This window comes from Molothrus ater, chromosome 17 (assembly GCF_012460135.2).
Source record: "Molothrus ater isolate BHLD 08-10-18 breed brown headed cowbird chromosome 17, BPBGC_Mater_1.1, whole genome shotgun sequence".
Classification (NCBI taxonomy): domain Eukaryota; kingdom Metazoa; phylum Chordata; class Aves; order Passeriformes; family Icteridae; genus Molothrus; species Molothrus ater.
The window spans coordinates 8,744,124-8,760,622 of NC_050494.2; the positions used below are offsets into that span (position 1 = coordinate 8,744,124).

A 16,499-nucleotide genomic window follows, 5' to 3' on the forward strand; every position below is an offset into this window, starting at 1 on the left:
CCTGCTGGCACAGCAGGCCTGGGCCAGCTGGGAGCTCTCATGCAGGCATCCTGTGGGTTCTGCAGGTGTTCTCCCCCTCTCTGAGGTCCATGAAGCAAGGATGGAGGACGCTCTGGGTTTGGGGTGACAGTGTGTGGTGTCCTGGGGCTGGAGCAGTGCTGATGTGTCACGGGGAGCTGTAAGACATCTCCTGCCCACCCCCCAGCACATGCCCATGGTCTCTTATGGCACCTCAGAGCTCTGCCCTCTGCCCCACCAGGAATACAAACAGCTTCTAGCACCACCCCCCTGCCCTTTGGGTCACCTCAAACAGCTGGAACCAGGTAAACCTGACAAGTTTTTTTATGTACAGAGATGCTCATCGACCCCCCTCCCGCACCTCAAGTCCCCCAGTAAAAGCCAACCAAAAGAGCATTTAAAATTAAAAAAAAACCCAAACCAACAACAGCTGACCTCCCTCCCACCTCAAAAAAACCCCAACCCAGTTCCCAACTGGGACTCAGGTGGCAAATGGGGACGGCCCATGTCCCCAGGCGTGGTGAGGATGGGATAAAGTGATCTCTTCCAAACAGGGTGTGGGGGGAGCCAGGCCCTGGGCGCCATCCTGTGCTCCCCCAGCTCGCTCTGGCCAGCACTGGGGACAGGGCAGAGAATCAGTAGTATGAACTGGCCCAGGCTGTGTCCTGGGGACAGTCGTGGAGCGTGGCCCAGACACCGGGGTGACAGTTCATAGGTAAAAAGCTAAAAACTTGGTGAGGTCTGGCAAGGAGGGCGGTAGAGGGGAGGAGGCACCGACCGCCCCTGGCCACCACGTCCCCACTGGTGTCCCCATGGCTAGTGGGTGCCCTTAGGACTCCGAGGAGGAGTGGGAGACGGTCTGGAGCAGCGATTTGTAAATGGCAGAGTTCAGGAAGCGGGGATAGGAGTCTCTGTGCATCAGCGTGTAGATCTGGAGCTGTGCGTCGTCGAAGGTGTGCGAGGACGGCTCCTGCATCTTCCGGTTGATGACCTCCCTCACCCGCGAGTCCAGGCTCACCTGGGGGGCACGGAGAGAAAGTGGGGGCTGGGGGACACCCAAGGACAAGCCCCCGGCCCAGCACCCATCCCCGCACCCCTCTCAAGGGAAACTGGGTAACAATGCAGCAGCACCAGATGTGGGGCGACCACAGCGTGCTCCATCCCAGAAGATACTGGCACTGGAGCCCTGGTGGTTGGGGAGGGTTGCAGGGAGGTGTGGGGATTTCCCTGGGTCCCCTCTGTGTTCCCCAGGTGGGCACGGGGAGGTGGTTTGGGGTGGTCCCGCCCTGGGTACCCCACTCCAGGGATGCTGGAAGTCGGGATGCAGCGTTTTCCCGGCCCGCTGGTGCCCTCGTGAGGTCTCGGCCCCGCAGCACAACCTGGCCCGCGGTCCCACTGCCAGCAGCGTCCCGGGGGTTTTGGGGGGCTGGATATCCCCTTGCCACCGCCGTCACACTGCCAAACTCATCCCCAAACTGTCACAGGGCTCTGGCAGCAGCTGGAACTGAGCCCTCCCCATTTTAGCCTGAGCCCTCCCCTCAAAGGCTCTGACTCCTACCTCCTTGGGAGAGAGGATGGAGATGTAATCCTCGTAGATCATCCTGGCCTTCTCGTCGATGGTGTGCTTGTTGCACTCGGTTTTGAGCTCCTCACATGCCAGCCAGAAGAGCATGTTCTCCTCGCTGTACTCAGTCCGCAAAAACTCCCGGAAGACGTTGCGCCCCGCCGGGCTCTTCATCAGCTTGTCAAAGGACTGTGCCCAGCCCTGCACCTCCTCTGGCGTGGGTTTGGCACTGACAGGTCCGTGGCAAGGCAAGGGGAAGATGTTACAGCCAGCCAGACATCCCACTGTGTCCCTCCTGCTCATCCCTGGTCCCACCCCAGAGGAACTGAGCCTGACCGCATCCCCCATGCTCGTGGGGAGATGTTCCTGCTCAGGCTCCGGTGGTGTGGAGCTTCCAGAGGTCACTCCTGGGGTCTATCCTGACTCTGCTCAGCCAGACTGGAGCATGGCCTTGCTTTGGGCTGGATTTCCCAAACTGGGATGCATTTTGGTGCTGGCTCTGTGCAAATGTCAACAGGAGGAAAAGCCTGTTCGTGGAGAGGCAGCTCTGAGGCAAGAGACTGACATGGGTCCATCACCCCTCTCAGCTGGGGAGGGAGAGAAGGGGGTGGGGAGGCTGTTTCCCAGCAAATGCTCAGCACCTGCTCAAGCAGGCCAGGTACACTCATTATCCATGGCTAATTAGCACATCTAACCCTGACCCAGCTGTTCCAGGCACTGCACATGAGCCCCCAGAGCTGGGTGTGTCACATTTGTCACTCAGCTTGGCACCAAGCATTCCTGGAGTGGGTTGCTGGCCCATCCTGCTCCTCCCTGAGTGGATGTGGACACTGCTGCTGCTTCCACTTCAGTGCTGAAACCCCCTGGGAATGGCCTGTCCCCTCCTCTCCCTGTGGCTGCAAGATGCTCTTGGCAGTGGGTCTAAATGGTAGAATGAGGTCCAAAATCTGCTGAGGTTCTTCTATGCCTCAGTTTCCCTTCGCAATGGGCCTGAGCGCAGAATCACAGTAGGATTCAGCCTGCAGCTCCAGATTCCCTGTTTCTTGGTGAGAACTGGGGATGAGCTGGACACATCACCAGGAACCCCTGAGCCCTGGTGTGTACCCCAAGGGCAGAACACAGTCCTGGCTGCCATGAAGGGTGGCAGAGGGGACAGTGCCATACTGTGCCATGCTGTGGTTGACCCCAGCCCACTGCACTGGCCCTCCACTCACCACGCTTCACAGTTTGGGATGCTCTCCAGTTTGGTCTCCCGGGATGCCCTCCATGCTCGCTCTCGGTCCTCGTTCCTAACGGGGAGACAGAAAGGTAGTCAGGGGCATTGGGGGACACATGCAGACCCCACCTTGACTCCTGACCACTGAATCTCCTCTGTGGGCACCAGCACCCCCCAGCCATGCCTTCCTCTCACCCACTGCCTGGTGGCACCCTGGTTCCCTCATGCAGTTTTGCTGTCACCATGTGAGCATGTCCCTGTGCTGTCCCTGTGCTCGGGGGCTGCTGTGGCTCTGGTCCTGCTCCACCACTCGGGCTGTGTGCCAGGGCCATGTGCCAGGGCCATGTGCCAGGACTGAGCTGAGCTGGAGTGGCCACAACAGCCGGCAGAGGTCAGTGCTGGACCAGCCCAAGGCGAAGCTGATGTGTTCACAACAATTGCGAGCTGTTGTGTCACGAACAATCACCAAGAAATAAACAAGTGTTTATTGGTGATGTGCCAGCATGGGTCCAGCCTGGAGGCAGATAGTGGGATAGAGGTGCTGGGGCTTGGGGATGTGGTGTTCCCTGTCCCTGTGTCCCCTTGTCCCCGGGGGTGCTGGTGGCACAAGTGGAGACCAGCCATCAGCCAACTTCCCCTGGGCCCGTGAATTTCGGTGCCCAGCACTGACCGCAGCCCTTCCTGCTTGCGACACTGTCCTCGCTGCTCACACAGGACTGGCTGTGCAAACCTCTGCCCCAGCGTGGGCAGCTGGGTGGGCAAAGCTCTGGGCATGTCCCTGCCTGTGCCACCCCGAGGGCTCACTGCCTGCCAGGCTGAGCCCCACTCTGCAACCAGCCCCGCTTGCTCCAGGAACGGGATACAGGAGGGACAGCTGTCCCATCTCTGGGATTTCTGCTCCCTCTCTGCTTGCAGGCTCTTGCAGAAATGAAGGACAGACACAGGGAATGCCACCAAGCCTAGGACAGTGTCTAGGAGGGAGACGCACAGGGCTCAGCTCCAGGGTTTTTTACTCCTCCAAGCTTGCTGCTCTTGGTGGCTGTAAAGACCAAAGCTGCTGCAAAGCTGGAGTCATCAGCAATCTCTGAATGAGCAGATGCTGAGGAGGAAGAGCAGATGGGCTCTCCAAATTCTGGGCTATCCAGAGAATAAGGAGCTGGAGATCCTCAGTAAGGACAGGAGATGCAGATGGAGGCAAGCAGCTGCTTCCATCCTTGGCTCTGGGCAGTCTTGAGAGGGCAGGGCTGCACTCTGTGCCCGCTGCTCCAAAGCAGAGCTTCCCAGAGGGCTCATATGGACGGGGCCATCCTTCCCTGGAGACCATCAGGGCAGCACTGGGGAGTCCCTGTATGTATTCTAAGAGATTTGTCTCATGAACAGGAATCACAGTGCACCCAGGACTCTTATCACCTGCCCGTGACGAGGTGGGTGGGTGACGCTCAGTGGGGGAGCCTGCAGGAGCCAGGGCAGGGGCAGTGGGACGTACCAGGAGCAGCTGCAGCAGCAGCACCAGCAGAAGCAGCAGGCGTTGGGGCGGTGGTTGCTGGCAGGTTGCACCGTGGTCGGAGAGGTCTCATGCCGGGACATCGGAAGGAGTGACTCTGTGGACGCGGGTCCTGCGCACTGAAAGGTGCAGAGGGTCAGGGAGCTGCCAGTGATCAACCCCCACCTGTGCAAGCACACAGCAATGGAGGAGCAGCCCCTGTGCAGTGACTTGCTGTAATTTAGTTTTGGCTCCTGCCTGCCAGCCCGGCCTCACCTGTGTCCCAGCCTCATACACGGCGGACGGCGTTGGGTCGTGTTTCAGGGGCTGTTCTGCCACTCTCGGCTCCTCCCAGCCCGCGGGTGAGCTCCGAGACCCCCTGGCTACTGTCCCTGCCGCCGCCTGGATGGAGCCTGTGGGGAGGGAGAGGAGTGGCACCTCGTTACTGCACAGCAGCCCCGGCCTGGAGCGGCTCCGGGGGCAGCTCTGTGCTGGGGAAAGCCCTGGGCAGGTGGCAAGCGAGGGCACGGCAGCAGGCAGAAAGTGCAAGAAAAGGAAGTGAGAAGGAAAGTAGAAGAGGAAATGCATTGGGACATGCTCTGTCAGCCCCCTGCTTTGCCTGGGATCCCATCCCACACTTTGGGGATGCTGTGGGGCTCACTGCAGACAGCAGTGGGGCTTGGCAGGGTGAGGGGCTCAGTGCTGGCCCTGCACACCCCTGGCCACGCCCTGTGCCACGAGGAAGAGTGGCTGAAATCCCTGGTGTCTTCAGGCATGGCATGGGGAAGTCAGATCTGCTCCACAGCATCACGTGAGTGGAAGGAAACAGGGTGGTGGTGGTGAGTTTTCACAGCTCCTAGTGCTAACCAAACCTGGTCCCAGGCCACCTGCCTGTCCCTGCCTGCACCACTGGCTCAGCCTGGAGCAGGGATGCTCCTGAGAAGGAGAGATGCTGGGCTCAGCATGGGCACTGGTTATGTCAGGCCACAGCTGGCTCTACCTCCCTGTGCCTTGCCAAGGGTGATGAGCAGCAATCCTGGTCCTTCCCCTGCCAGAAGGAAGGAATGGGAGCAGAGGCAGCAGGCTGGGAGAGCCCCCAGAGATCTCAGCCTCAGCATCCCCATCTTGAGCAGCCCCAGGCCTCGTCTGAGTCTTGCTGCCACTCAGCAAGGGCACAGAGCAAGGCTGTGGGATGCAGCTGGGGACACAACTGTCCCCAGAGCCCTCCACGAGCCCTGGGGTGGAGCCCCCCTGTGCCCAGCACAGCCATCACCCAGCAGTGCTTTCCTGGGCCCTCACAAACCCTCCCACAGGAACGAAAAAGGAGAGAGTCTGTGTTTCACTCCCAATTGTCCCTATTTATAGCCCCAAGTGCTGGCAGGGTGGCTGTGACCTTGTCACCCGGTTCAGCAGCAGCTCTGCTCCCTCTCACACCACGCTGCCTTCGGGTCCACTTAACCCCCCACTTTCCCCCTTTCCTCTGCCTCCCCTGGCCCAACCATCTTCCACTCCCAGCACCCTTCTTCCCACTGCCCACCCACATCCCACAGCCCATCCCATGGCACCCAGCACTGCTGGGGGCTGCGGCACCAGCAGGAGCTGGGGTCCAGGCTGTGGGAATGGGCTGAGCAGGACAAAAACCTGAGGACTGGGAGCACCCAGCTCCCTCCCAGCTCAGCCTGGCTCTGCCACAGCCCTGCCTATGGAATGATTGGACTGGGGGTGGCTGAGGGACTGGGATGTGGGGACAGCATGTGGCTTTGCTCTGTGGGGACATCCAGGTACTTCACTTTGCTCGTTGGCCAGAGCTGACCCGTAAGTGGCTGAGCCAACACACCCTGGAGAAGCAGCAGGAGGGAGCAGCATCCCCTGGCAGGAGCACCCCCTTCCCATGCCAGGGGTGTGCTCAGCACGCAGCCAGGAGCAGGATCAGGTCACTGCCCACCCTGAGTGCTGTGGGACACACCCAGGGCCATTCTGGAGGAGTGTGCTGTGCCATGGGGAGCAGGGAGAAAGGAGCTGTGGGCCTGCACAGGGACCACAGGGAACACTGTCTGATGGCAGCGAGAGGTGCTGCTGTGTGATCCTCGTTGGCACCAAAAGGCAATGCCAGCACATCTGGGTTAGCACCAAAAGCCAAGCTCAGCACATCTGGATTGGCACCAAAAGGCAATGCCAGCACACTCTGATGGACACCAAAGGGCACTGCCATCATCTGGATTTGCAGACATGATTTCCCAGCACCCTTTAATGCCCCTGCCACCCCCACCTCCCCAGCTGGCAGGCACTGGGTGCCATGGGGCTGTCACCAGCTGCCCCAGTGCCAGGCCTCCCCACGGGGCTGGCGGATAGGGAAGTGCTGGAGGGAAGGCGAGGGCGTGTGCTCGAGGCTGCAGAAAGAGGAAGGATGACAAGAAGAGGACATTTCCCCACAGAGAGAAGAGACACCCCAGAAGCCACCCTCCCTGAGCTCCCCAATCTCCCTGTGAGTCTGGGAGTCCCCAGTGTGCCGGCTGTCCCTGAGCTGTGCCAGGTGGCATCACACGCCTGTGATGTCCCCATGATGTCTGGCACTGTCCTCTTGCCAAATGGAGCGGGGACCCTCCAAGCAACCAGACAAGATGAGCTCTCCCCAAAATCTCTTTCAAAAGGGAACCTCCTTCCCTTCTAGCAGGCCTTGCTGAGACATTGGCCCTATCCCATACACCTGCATATGAAGCTCCTTGTGCCCTACTCACCCTGGGCAGAGCAGCCTCCCCCAGTTCTGCAGCATGGGGCACAAATCAGCACCCACCTCAGTGCAGGGGCACTCCCAGCACAACCTGTGCTGTCCTTAACGTGCCCTCCTGTGCTGTGGGTGCTGGGAGGACTTGGGGGGTGTGGGAGCAGCTCTTGTGCTGTGTCCATACCTGCAGCCTGGCCATGGCACCAGCCAGGGTGACCCCGGCTGGCTCAGGGGGTGCGTGGCATCGCCAGGACCGCCGGCTCTGCAGGCAGGGAGGTGGGGGAGAAAAGAAGAGAGAAAGAGAAAAGGAAAGCGGCAGAACACATCCTCTCACAGGAAAGGGAGTGGTAAGGGAAGTGGCAAACTCAACTGAAGAGTTCAGGCCTTTTTTGGGAAAGCCCCAGCCTGGCCCAGACGCTCTCCTTGCTGCTCCATCACGGGGGCAGCTGCCCCATGGAGGGGCACAGTGGGTCCCACCAGGGGCTGAGCCAGGTCAGCCTCCTGCCTCCCAGGAGGGCTGGATCCATGCAAGCACGAGGGCTACCAAGATGGGGCTCCCCAGCCAGGACTGGCACTGATGGCAGCTCCTCGGAAACAGCCCGGGCACGCTGGTGCTGGAACCACCCCGCGGCCGAGGAAGCGGCTGTGCCGAGGGTGACAGGGCAGGATGTGTCCCCAGGCTGCACCGAGGTCCTCGGTGACCAGCCGAGGCCACTTCAAAGCGACAGCGCTTTCTGCCACGCTGTGCTTCCGACGTGCCCGGGCTTCCAGCACTGCCCGCAGGGCACAGACAGCGGCAGCGAGGTGGGCAGTGCGGGAAGGGGCTGTGCGGAGGGTGGGCTGAGTCAGAGCCGCCGGCGGTGCCTCCCGGCAGCATCGTCCGTGCGAGGTGGGATGTGCCAGCCTGATGCACGGAGCGCAGCCCTGCTCCCTCGGCCAAGAGTGACTCACAAACAAAGTTGTTTGATTTTTTTCCTCTTCAGGAAAAATAGAAACAGAAGAGAGAGAGAGAGAGAGAGAGAGAGAGAGAGACAGAGGAATCAGCCGCCAACCTCCGTTTTCTTGATTAAATTCACCCTCGGCACTGCTGTGGGCAGAGGAGGCTCCAGCCCACAAGCGACCAACACCTCTTGTGGTCTCTGCTGGCTGTGGTCACTGCCCCTCAGTGGCACGGTCTCACCGCAGGTGAAGAAGGGCAGAAGGGGAGAAGGAGGGAGGAGGGATGCTGGCAGCCACCGCCGCTCCCCTGGGGCAGCGCCATGTGCCTGTTACCGGCTCATCCCAGCGCCGCCCTCCCCGGACACGCGTTATCACCTCCCCTCCTCCCGAGCCCGCACACCCGGCACACAAAACCCCACGCGGCTGTGCTGCTGCTGCCCCCAGCCCCTGCATCCGGATGGAAACCCTCCTGTCACCCAAAAGCCACCACCGGCCTGGGCAGCTCCTTCCTCTGCCGTCACCCCCGGGCGCTCCAGGGGCTCAGCCGGGCGCTGCTTCTCCGGGCACCTGAACCTCATTTATTCCCCAGATGGTTTTCCAGGATTCTCTTTGCTGCTGCAAGGCAGGGAGAGAGCTGGCACTGTCAGGATGCAGCCATGCTCCCACGGCCTCTGGCACCCCAGCTCACAGGCACCGAGAGTATTTTTATTCTCTGGCCACTTCTTGTCACTCTCCACCCCAGGAAGGACCTTCCCTTCGTATTTTATGGGTCAAAACCAGGATAGCAGCTTTGCTGCTCATCACAGAACCCGGCAAGGATCACTTGGGTGGGGGCAACGAACAAACCCCCAGTGGCCATGGAGACACCATCCCTGTCCAAGTCCCTGTCATAGCCCAGTGTTGCCTCAGCCAGGAGCAGCACCGGATCTGAGCCCTCTCCATGCCTTGGAGGAGCAGCAAACACCCATCACCTGCTAGACCAGCCCTGCTGGATCAGCACAAGGAGAGCTTGGCAGCCCTGGCGTGCTGCTGGATTCTCCAGTGTCTAATAAGGGCTCAGCACAGCCTTGCAGCTTCCCCACCCCCTCCCTGGCATTCTCCCAGGAGGTCCCAGCACCTCTGATCTCTGCCAAATTTGGCTGGAACCAGCCACGGAGTGCAACCAGAGGCGAGGCAGCCCAGCAGGCAGCTGGGGTGGGTGGCAGGGGGCTGGCACCCCCCGGGACCCCTCTGCCAGGGCTACCCCACGGTGCAGCCGAGGCACGGCCGCCGAGCCCCACAGCTGCCTCCCGCCCCCGCAGCCTGTCCCAGCCACCTGCCAGCAGCACAGGAAGTTTTAGGAGTTATTTTTAGACTCGGTTTTCAATCCCCCCACCCCACCCCTTAGCAATCTTTCAGAAAAAGATTAAAGAGGTTGAGGGATTGAGCCCCCTGGCTCTGCGGGATGGGGCTGGGCTGAGCCCAATCCTACCAGCACAGAGGTGCCAGTGATGCCTGGCAGGGGCTGGGTGGGCTCTGCTGCGATGAAGGCGTGGTTGTGCCCATGTGGCTGCACCCTGCCGTGTCCTCGCTGCCCTGCGAGCCCACGGCACTGATAAGGAGCCCAGGGCACTGATAACGCCGCAGATGTGCCCGCACACGTGGCTGAGGCAGCGGTGGCCAGCGGGTACCTCTGGGGACATCCTCTGCCCTGCAGTGATTTCTCTGCCATTCCCAGAGGCTGGAAAGGCAAATCCTGCTGATGGGAACTGTGAGATGCTTCAGTGTGTCCGAACACCTCCCCAGTCCTTGACACCACAAGAGCTGACAGCCCCTCTCCTGCCAGGATGAGGACAATGCCAGGGTCCTTCTCCAGACCAGCTATCTCCTGTGCTCCCAGTGTATTTCTGCTTGAGCATCCTCCAAGCTGAATCCCACCATAAGCCCTCCCAACAGGACCACATGAACCCATGCAGCACCTGCTGGGAAGAGGAGAACAGGCCCATGGCTCTGTCCTGGCACCACAGCTGCTGGACAGCAGGACAGGCACAGCATTGCCAGCACCCACCCCCTGACCCTGAAACACTGAAACAGAGTCAATTGTTTATAGCATAAAAATAGCCCCATGCCAATCAGCTGGGGGATTTAGTAAGGCAAGCCCTGACAATTGTTTCTACTACCAGAGGTGTTGTGGTGTTAGGGCAGGGGCCTGTTCTGACCTCAGTAATGATCCATGGGAGAGGAGGAGACAGATCAGTGATCAATACTCAGCAGGGGCCAAAGGGACGGAGGAGCCTGTGGGTTGATGGAAGGGAAGATCAGAGGAAAGGGAGGGGGATAAGGCACTGGCATGACCACGGGAAGAGCTGAGCTGGGCAGGTGGTGAGGTGCTCCTTGTTCACAGCAAGCTGCCAGGGACCACAGGACAGTGGCAATTTGAGGGATGAAGAGTGGCATCCTTCAAGGAAATGAGGAACCAGACAGAGAACCAAGGCAGGACTGGGATGAAAAGGAAGAACACTGCATCACAGGGCAATGCTGGATCAAAGGGCTGGCTTAGCACAGCTCTGAGAGCTCCCAACACACCTGAGGGATGATTCTTCCTCCAGCCCCAGCACGAGACCAAACCCCAGTGGCTGCATGCAGAGCCCTGCATGGGAGGCACCAGGAGGTGCAGGAGGAGGTTTGGGAGCCTGTGCTGGCACAGGCAGGAGGTGAGTGTGACCATGCTGAGGACAGGTCTGGCCCTGCTCTCCAGCCACACTTCCTGCCCAAAGCATGGCCCCACATGGCATTGATGTGGTCAGGGCAGGGCAGAGCCTGGCTCAACCAGCAGTGGGACCAGCCAGGCCAGGGCCACACCAGCAGCTGGGGACAGCTGGGAACACACCCCAAATGCTGCACACAGGGGCATTTGCCCAGCATGGTTTATTCAGCTGTGAGTGCTGCTGCCTGCACACTGCCAGCCCTGACAGATGCCTTTGGAGGCCTGGCTTCAGGCAGATGTCACTTTGTGCTGGATATGTACCAGGGCTGGGACATGTCCCCAGCATCAGGTCCCTGGATGACAGCTTTCAGAGCTGGGCTGTCACTTGTACCAGCAAAACTTCCTCCCACATCAGACTTCAGTCCTGCATTAAAACAGAGGGACTGAGGAATGAGCCCCCCAGGACTCATCCTGCAGGCAAACACACATGGAAAAGGGGATCTGGTGACCCAATGCCCTGCCCAAGTTCTGGAGAATCCCAAGGGTGACAGGCGACCCCTGTGGTGTGGTCATGGTGCCAGGGCAGCAGGGAGGCTCTGCCGTGCCCCAGCCACCAGAAGGGATCAGGGTGAGCAATTGTTGTCCTCTGAATCCAGCTGCCCTGGTGGTATAAACCCCAACCTAAGGGGAAGATTGATGGCTGGGTTCAGCTCCATCACCCCAGGGAGGAGCTGGCAGTGTGAGGAGGAAGGAAGCACTGTCACCCTGTGTGGCCCCATGCCCTGGGACACTGTCTGGCAGTGCAGCTGCTGCATCCCCCTGCTGCCAGACAGGGCAGGCACAGCTGGGCTGCAGGACCCTGGCCATGGTGAGTGCCCATTGCAGGCATTCTAGGCTCAGATGGTGGGAGTGGGCCTTGCAGGGCATCTCAGTGAGACCCTGATTTGACAGACCATAGTGATGCCCTTTGCTGAGCCCCAGGATGCTGCAGGGTGCGGGTCACATCACAGCACACAAGCTGCTGTCACTGCAATACATTTCTGCACCCCCAAATCTGCTTTGCCAGCTCTCTCCTCCTGGTGAAACCCACACCAGGCTCTCAGGCAGCATCTTCCCTTGGGTTTGTTGGGTTTTTTCCAGTCTACCTTGAAGCTTTCTGCCCACTAATGCCAATATGTACCTGTTTGTTCTTCTCCTGCCCTTTGCCCTGGAGCGCTGCTTGGGCATTCGCCTTCTGTCGAGGAAGCTACTGCCCTGCTTGGGTTAAACCAGCAGGAGGGGGAGCAGCTGGAAAACCCAAACTCTTGCCCCAAACCCTTTTGCTGACCCCCTTTAGGCTGAACCAGCAGTGCTTCCAGTGCCAATGCACCCAGAGCCTGTCCCCTGCATGGAGCCACAGCCATGCACAGGAATGCTGCGAGCCCCGCTCTGCCGTGCCCACCCCGCTGCTCCCCTGGAGGCTTTACAGCATTTCTGCCTCCAGAGTGGGCAAGTGCTGACAAGTGAGAGTGGAGTGTGGCAAACCTGGGCCCCCAAGCCCAGCGTGTTTCCACAGCTGGAGCAGAGAGCCCTCAAAAGGTCAACCGAGGCTGGTTCCAAGTGCTCGGAGAACTGGAAGGGCGGCTTGCTCGAAAACTCGACCACACATTTTCCTGCTGTCAGGAAACCCCCTTTTTTCCATGTCTAAGATGAATGGTGAAGCTGAACCCCAAAGAACTTTGTTGTTGTTTTCATTGCTGCTCCACCCTTCTGCTGGTTAAATTTTGCTCTCATGAAATGGCCAAGGGCAGGAGGTTTTGCAGGATGGGTGAGTGGCAGAGCACTCCCTGCCTCTCCTGGTGCACTCACTCAGAATGACTGAGGTCCTATGGATCCAGAAAATATGATGGGATGGGCTGAGGCATCACCCTCCATGCCCTGCACAGTGTCTGGGGAGGAGGAAAATCACAGGCAGGAGGTTTCTGTTACTGGTCCACTCTGAAGAAGGAACCCAGTGGACTTCCAGCCAAAAATAACAGAAATAAAATAATTCTCCATGCTCCCAGGGAGCGCTTTCGCAGAAGGGTGAAAGGTTGATCAAAACTCTGGGGTTGCTGCCTTGTTTTACACGGTGCTCAGGATCTGGATGGAGCCAGGATTCTGCCTTCACAAGTTTTACCCCAAAGCCACCAGCTCCTGTGTCCCTAGGTCCTGAGGAAGGCTGGGCAGCTGCAGAGGGAACTCACCCCAGGGCTTGTGAACCGGCACAGCCAACAGCTCCTGCAGAGCATGCACAGCTGGATTTAAGATGTTTGATCCCTGTGAGAAGTTCTGGAAGTCCTGAAACCCGTGGGAGCAGAGGGGAGAGCTGGCCAGTGGTGTTACTGGAGTTACCATCATACCCATTGGATAGTCAGGGCAGTGAGGATTCAGGATTTTCTGCAGGTCACCCTCCCTGTGCTGCATGGGGCAACCCATGGAGTGGCAACTGGGAATGGAAAAGGGCAGGCTGAGCCCAGCAGTGATGGGAATGAGCTGGAGGAGGCTCAAGTGGTGCTGGTGCAGGATGGGCAGTGAATAGGGAGATGCTGGGGCTGGATGCCTGTTCCCTGAGCTGCCAGAGCTGGGGCAGTGATGGCACCACAGAGCTGCTTCCCCTCTGTGACAGGGTGTTTGGAGTCCCTGCGAGTTCAGCTCCTTCCCCTCTCACACCACGGAAGATGTCAGACACTTCCCTCTCCTGTCCTCCCCACAGGTGAAACCCAGGTTGTAACACATGGGGGGATGTAAAATATCACTGATAAGGTCCAGGATCTTTTCTTCTCCCAGAATAAGTGACAACTATGAAATAATGTACAAAACCAGCTGGATTTAGATCCCCCCCTCTCTGAAGAGCTTCTGTAATGGAGATGCAGAGAGGGATGTGCAGATGAATAAGGAACTGAGCAATAGGAAGTCTCGGGTGAAGGCCGTGGGCACCAGATCACTCAGAACCTGCTGTTATTCCAGGCAAGAGCCCATTGCTGAGCCCTGAGAGTGTGGCATGGCAGTGAGGGTGCCTGCTGGCCTTGCTGCGCCCTGCCTGTTCGTTTTTGGGATGCTCAGGCATGGCCAGGGGTTGGTGCATGAACTGATCTGAGGAGCAGGAGGAGCTGGGGGGGAAAGGCAGAGTGGCTCTTACCTCCTCATGAGCTTTCCAAAATTATTTTTATCCAGAGGATAAAAATCTGGGGAAAAAAAATAAGAGGAAAAGCCTCAGCATCTCAAGCTCATGCTCTGCAGAGGCTGAGGAGTGACACAGTGGCTGCTTTGCTACTCCTGACCTGTTGCTCACAGGGAAGAGCTCTGAGCACTGAGCTCACCCACTCACTTCACATCAGCCCAGCTGAAACCCAGGTCCAGCCTAAAAGCAAAGACCAGAACCAAAGCTCAGCCGAGATGGGAGAGGATGCACTTCAGGAGATGGGCTGAGATGGGCCGCTCCAGCAGACTTGGGCAGACTCAGAACCAACAACCCTGCCAAGGTATTTTTCTCCCTTACCCTTTCCGGGTTTCATTTGAATTATTTATCTGCCTTCAGTTCCTTCTTTTCTTAAATAATAATATCAAAACGGGTGCCTGCACCCTGACTGAGATATATTCGTGTCACTAAACTCCTGCTTCTCCACTACAATCCTGTGAGGTGGAGGTTGTTTAATTGCTGAAGAACATGACTGTATTTTGATCAGTGGCTTGAGTCATTTGTGGGGAAGGGCTGACGCGGAGCAGCTAAAATCCTTGTAGGGAAGTCTGATGTGGCGCTCTCCCTTGGGAGATACTCTGAAGTATGTGCCCACTGGGGTGACCCGTTTTCTCAAAGAAAATGCCATGCACCAGGCCAGCAAACGCCACAGCTCCGCTCACCCAGCACGACACGGGATGAGCATCTCCACTGACGGGGATGGAGACGCATCCAGAGGGGAATGAACTCCCCTCGCAGCAGGGGAATCCCTCCCACTCGCTTCACACGTTTTGTTTAGTTTCTTTAATAAGGCCATGGATCCGTGCCAGAGCAGCCTCATGGAAGCAGCGGGGAGAGGGAGCTTCCCGGGGAGCCTCTGGGTGCCGGGGGATGCGCGGTGACCCGCACAGGGCGCGGTGGCCGCGCTGTCCCTCTCCATCCCTTGGCCACCGAGTCCCAGCGCCAAGCGGCGGCATCCCGCGACGCCGCGCACGTGACGGGCTCGCGTTGGGTGACAGTCGCATGTCACGTTCCTTCTGGGGACAGCCGCGTCCTCGACACCCCCGAGGCAGGTCCCTCAGCCGGCCCTTGGCCGTGCCGCTGCTGGAGAACCCCGCGGGCACCGCAGCCCGAGGCTGCCCTGACCTCAGGCAACCTCCCCGAGCCCCGGCGCTGCCCGAGCCCGGCTCAGCGCTGCCCCTCGCCCGGGCGAGGCTCGGCACCCTCCGCACGGTGCCCGGGGAGCTGCACGGGCAGGGAGCTCTGCCCGGCCGAGCCGCTGCGGGGATGCTCCGGCACCGCCCTGGCACCCACCTGTGGGTGCAGGAGAGCCGGGGAGGCCTCCGGGGGGGATCCTCCCTGCAACCCCCGCCCCGGGCTGGGCAAACCCCGGCGCAGCCGGCCCTGCGGCTGGAGGGTGCCCCCCTCCTTCCCCCTCTCCATCCTCCTCCTCCTCCTCCTGGCAGGAGCCCTGCCCTCCCCTGGGGGGATGCGGCGGGGAGTTCCCCCTCCCTGCTCGGTGCTCGGGGTCCCCCCGCCCCGCCGCCCGGTCCCCACGGAGCATCCCCCCGCCCCAGCGCTCGCACACGGGGCCGGTGACAGGCGGCAGCCGGACACACGGACGCACGGACAGACAGGCACGGGCAGGGCTCTCCATCCTCCGCGGGGCTCGGCGCGTGTGGGGGGAGCGGTGCGGGAGGGAGGATGCTCGGGGCAGGGGTCCATGCAGGGGGAGCGTGCGGAGGGGCTGGGGGAGGGAGAGCGGGTGGGCAAAGCGGGGTCCGCCGGGGGAGCGGGGCTGGGCTGGGCAGCGGGCGAGGGAGGGGGCGAGGGCAGCGCGTCCCCCCCAGCCGCGGCAGCCCCCGGCCGGGGCGCGGGGTACTCACGGGCCGGGCATCCGCGCCGCCGCCGCCGCCGCCCCCGGCCGCCGCCGCTGCGCTGCCGCCGGGCTGGGCACCGGAGGGAGAGGGAGCGGCAGCGGGAGCCGAGCGGCGGCGGCGGCACTGCGCAGGCTCCGGCCCGGCCCCGCCGGCCACTTCCGAAAGCGATTGCAGCCCTGGCACTTCCTCACGGCACACACACACGCACACTCACACACCGACACCCACCCACGGCCCCGGCCCCTGCCCCCAGCACCAGGCACCCACGGCTGTGCCCGGCACCAGCATCACAGAACCAGCACTGGCACCCAGTACCAGCACTGGTACCCATTACCAGCACCCTGCACCAGCACCCCGTGTTAAATATCGGCACACAGGACAAGCACTGTGCTCCCACGATTGATAACCAGTACCAGCACTTGGTACAGTACCAGCACCATGCACACACTATTGGCACCCAGCACCAGCATCACACACCCAGCACTGGCTCCCAGTACCAGAACCATGCAGCCAGTACTGTACTCTGCATCAGCATCACACACCCAGCACTGGCTCCCAGTACTCACACCCTGCACCCCAAACTGACACCCAGCACCAGCGTCGTGCACCCAATACTGGCACCCTGCACCAACACTGGGGATCCCCTCTGCCCCTCTGGGGTGTTCTCCCATCCCCAGGGGATGAGGAAGGGCTGTCTGTGAAGCTTCCCCCAGACTGTTTCCCACCTAAGGCTCCCTGCCCAGGAGTGGCTTTCCCTGTGTCAGTGGTTTCTCTGCTTTTTTTTTTTTT

General features: G+C 60.2%; 1 protein-coding gene across 1 annotated transcript; it reads right to left on the reverse strand.

Moving 5' to 3' along the window:
- Window positions 1-742: 742 nt before the first annotated feature.
- Window positions 743-15,798, reverse strand: RGS19 (regulator of G protein signaling 19). Its single transcript, XM_036395506.2, has 6 exons — window positions 15,717-15,798; window positions 4,558-4,694; window positions 4,285-4,421; window positions 2,797-2,871; window positions 1,577-1,811; window positions 743-1,036 (listed from the first exon to the last, which is right to left on the reverse strand). The coding sequence occupies exons 3-6, from the start codon at window positions 4,383-4,385 to the stop codon at window positions 848-850; spliced, it is 600 nt and encodes a 199-aa protein (XP_036251399.1). The 5' UTR covers window positions 4,386-4,421; window positions 4,558-4,694; window positions 15,717-15,798; the 3' UTR covers window positions 743-847.
- Window positions 15,799-16,499: the final 701 nt, after the last annotated feature.

Bases quoted from the DNA above. Each gene is read 5' to 3' on its own strand.
- RGS19 (XM_036395506.2), bottom strand. From the start codon at position 4,385: ATGTCCCGGCATGAGACCTCTCCGACCACGGTGCAACCTGCCAGCAAC. The intron at 2,872-4,284 runs GTACGTCCCACT...TCTCCCCGTTAG, and splicing joins TGCTGCTGCAGCTGCTCCTG to GAACGAGGACCGAGAGCGAG. The intron at 1,812-2,796 runs GTGAGTGGAGGG...CGGACCTGTCAG, and splicing joins ATCCCAAACTGTGAAGCGTG to TGCCAAACCCACGCCAGAGG.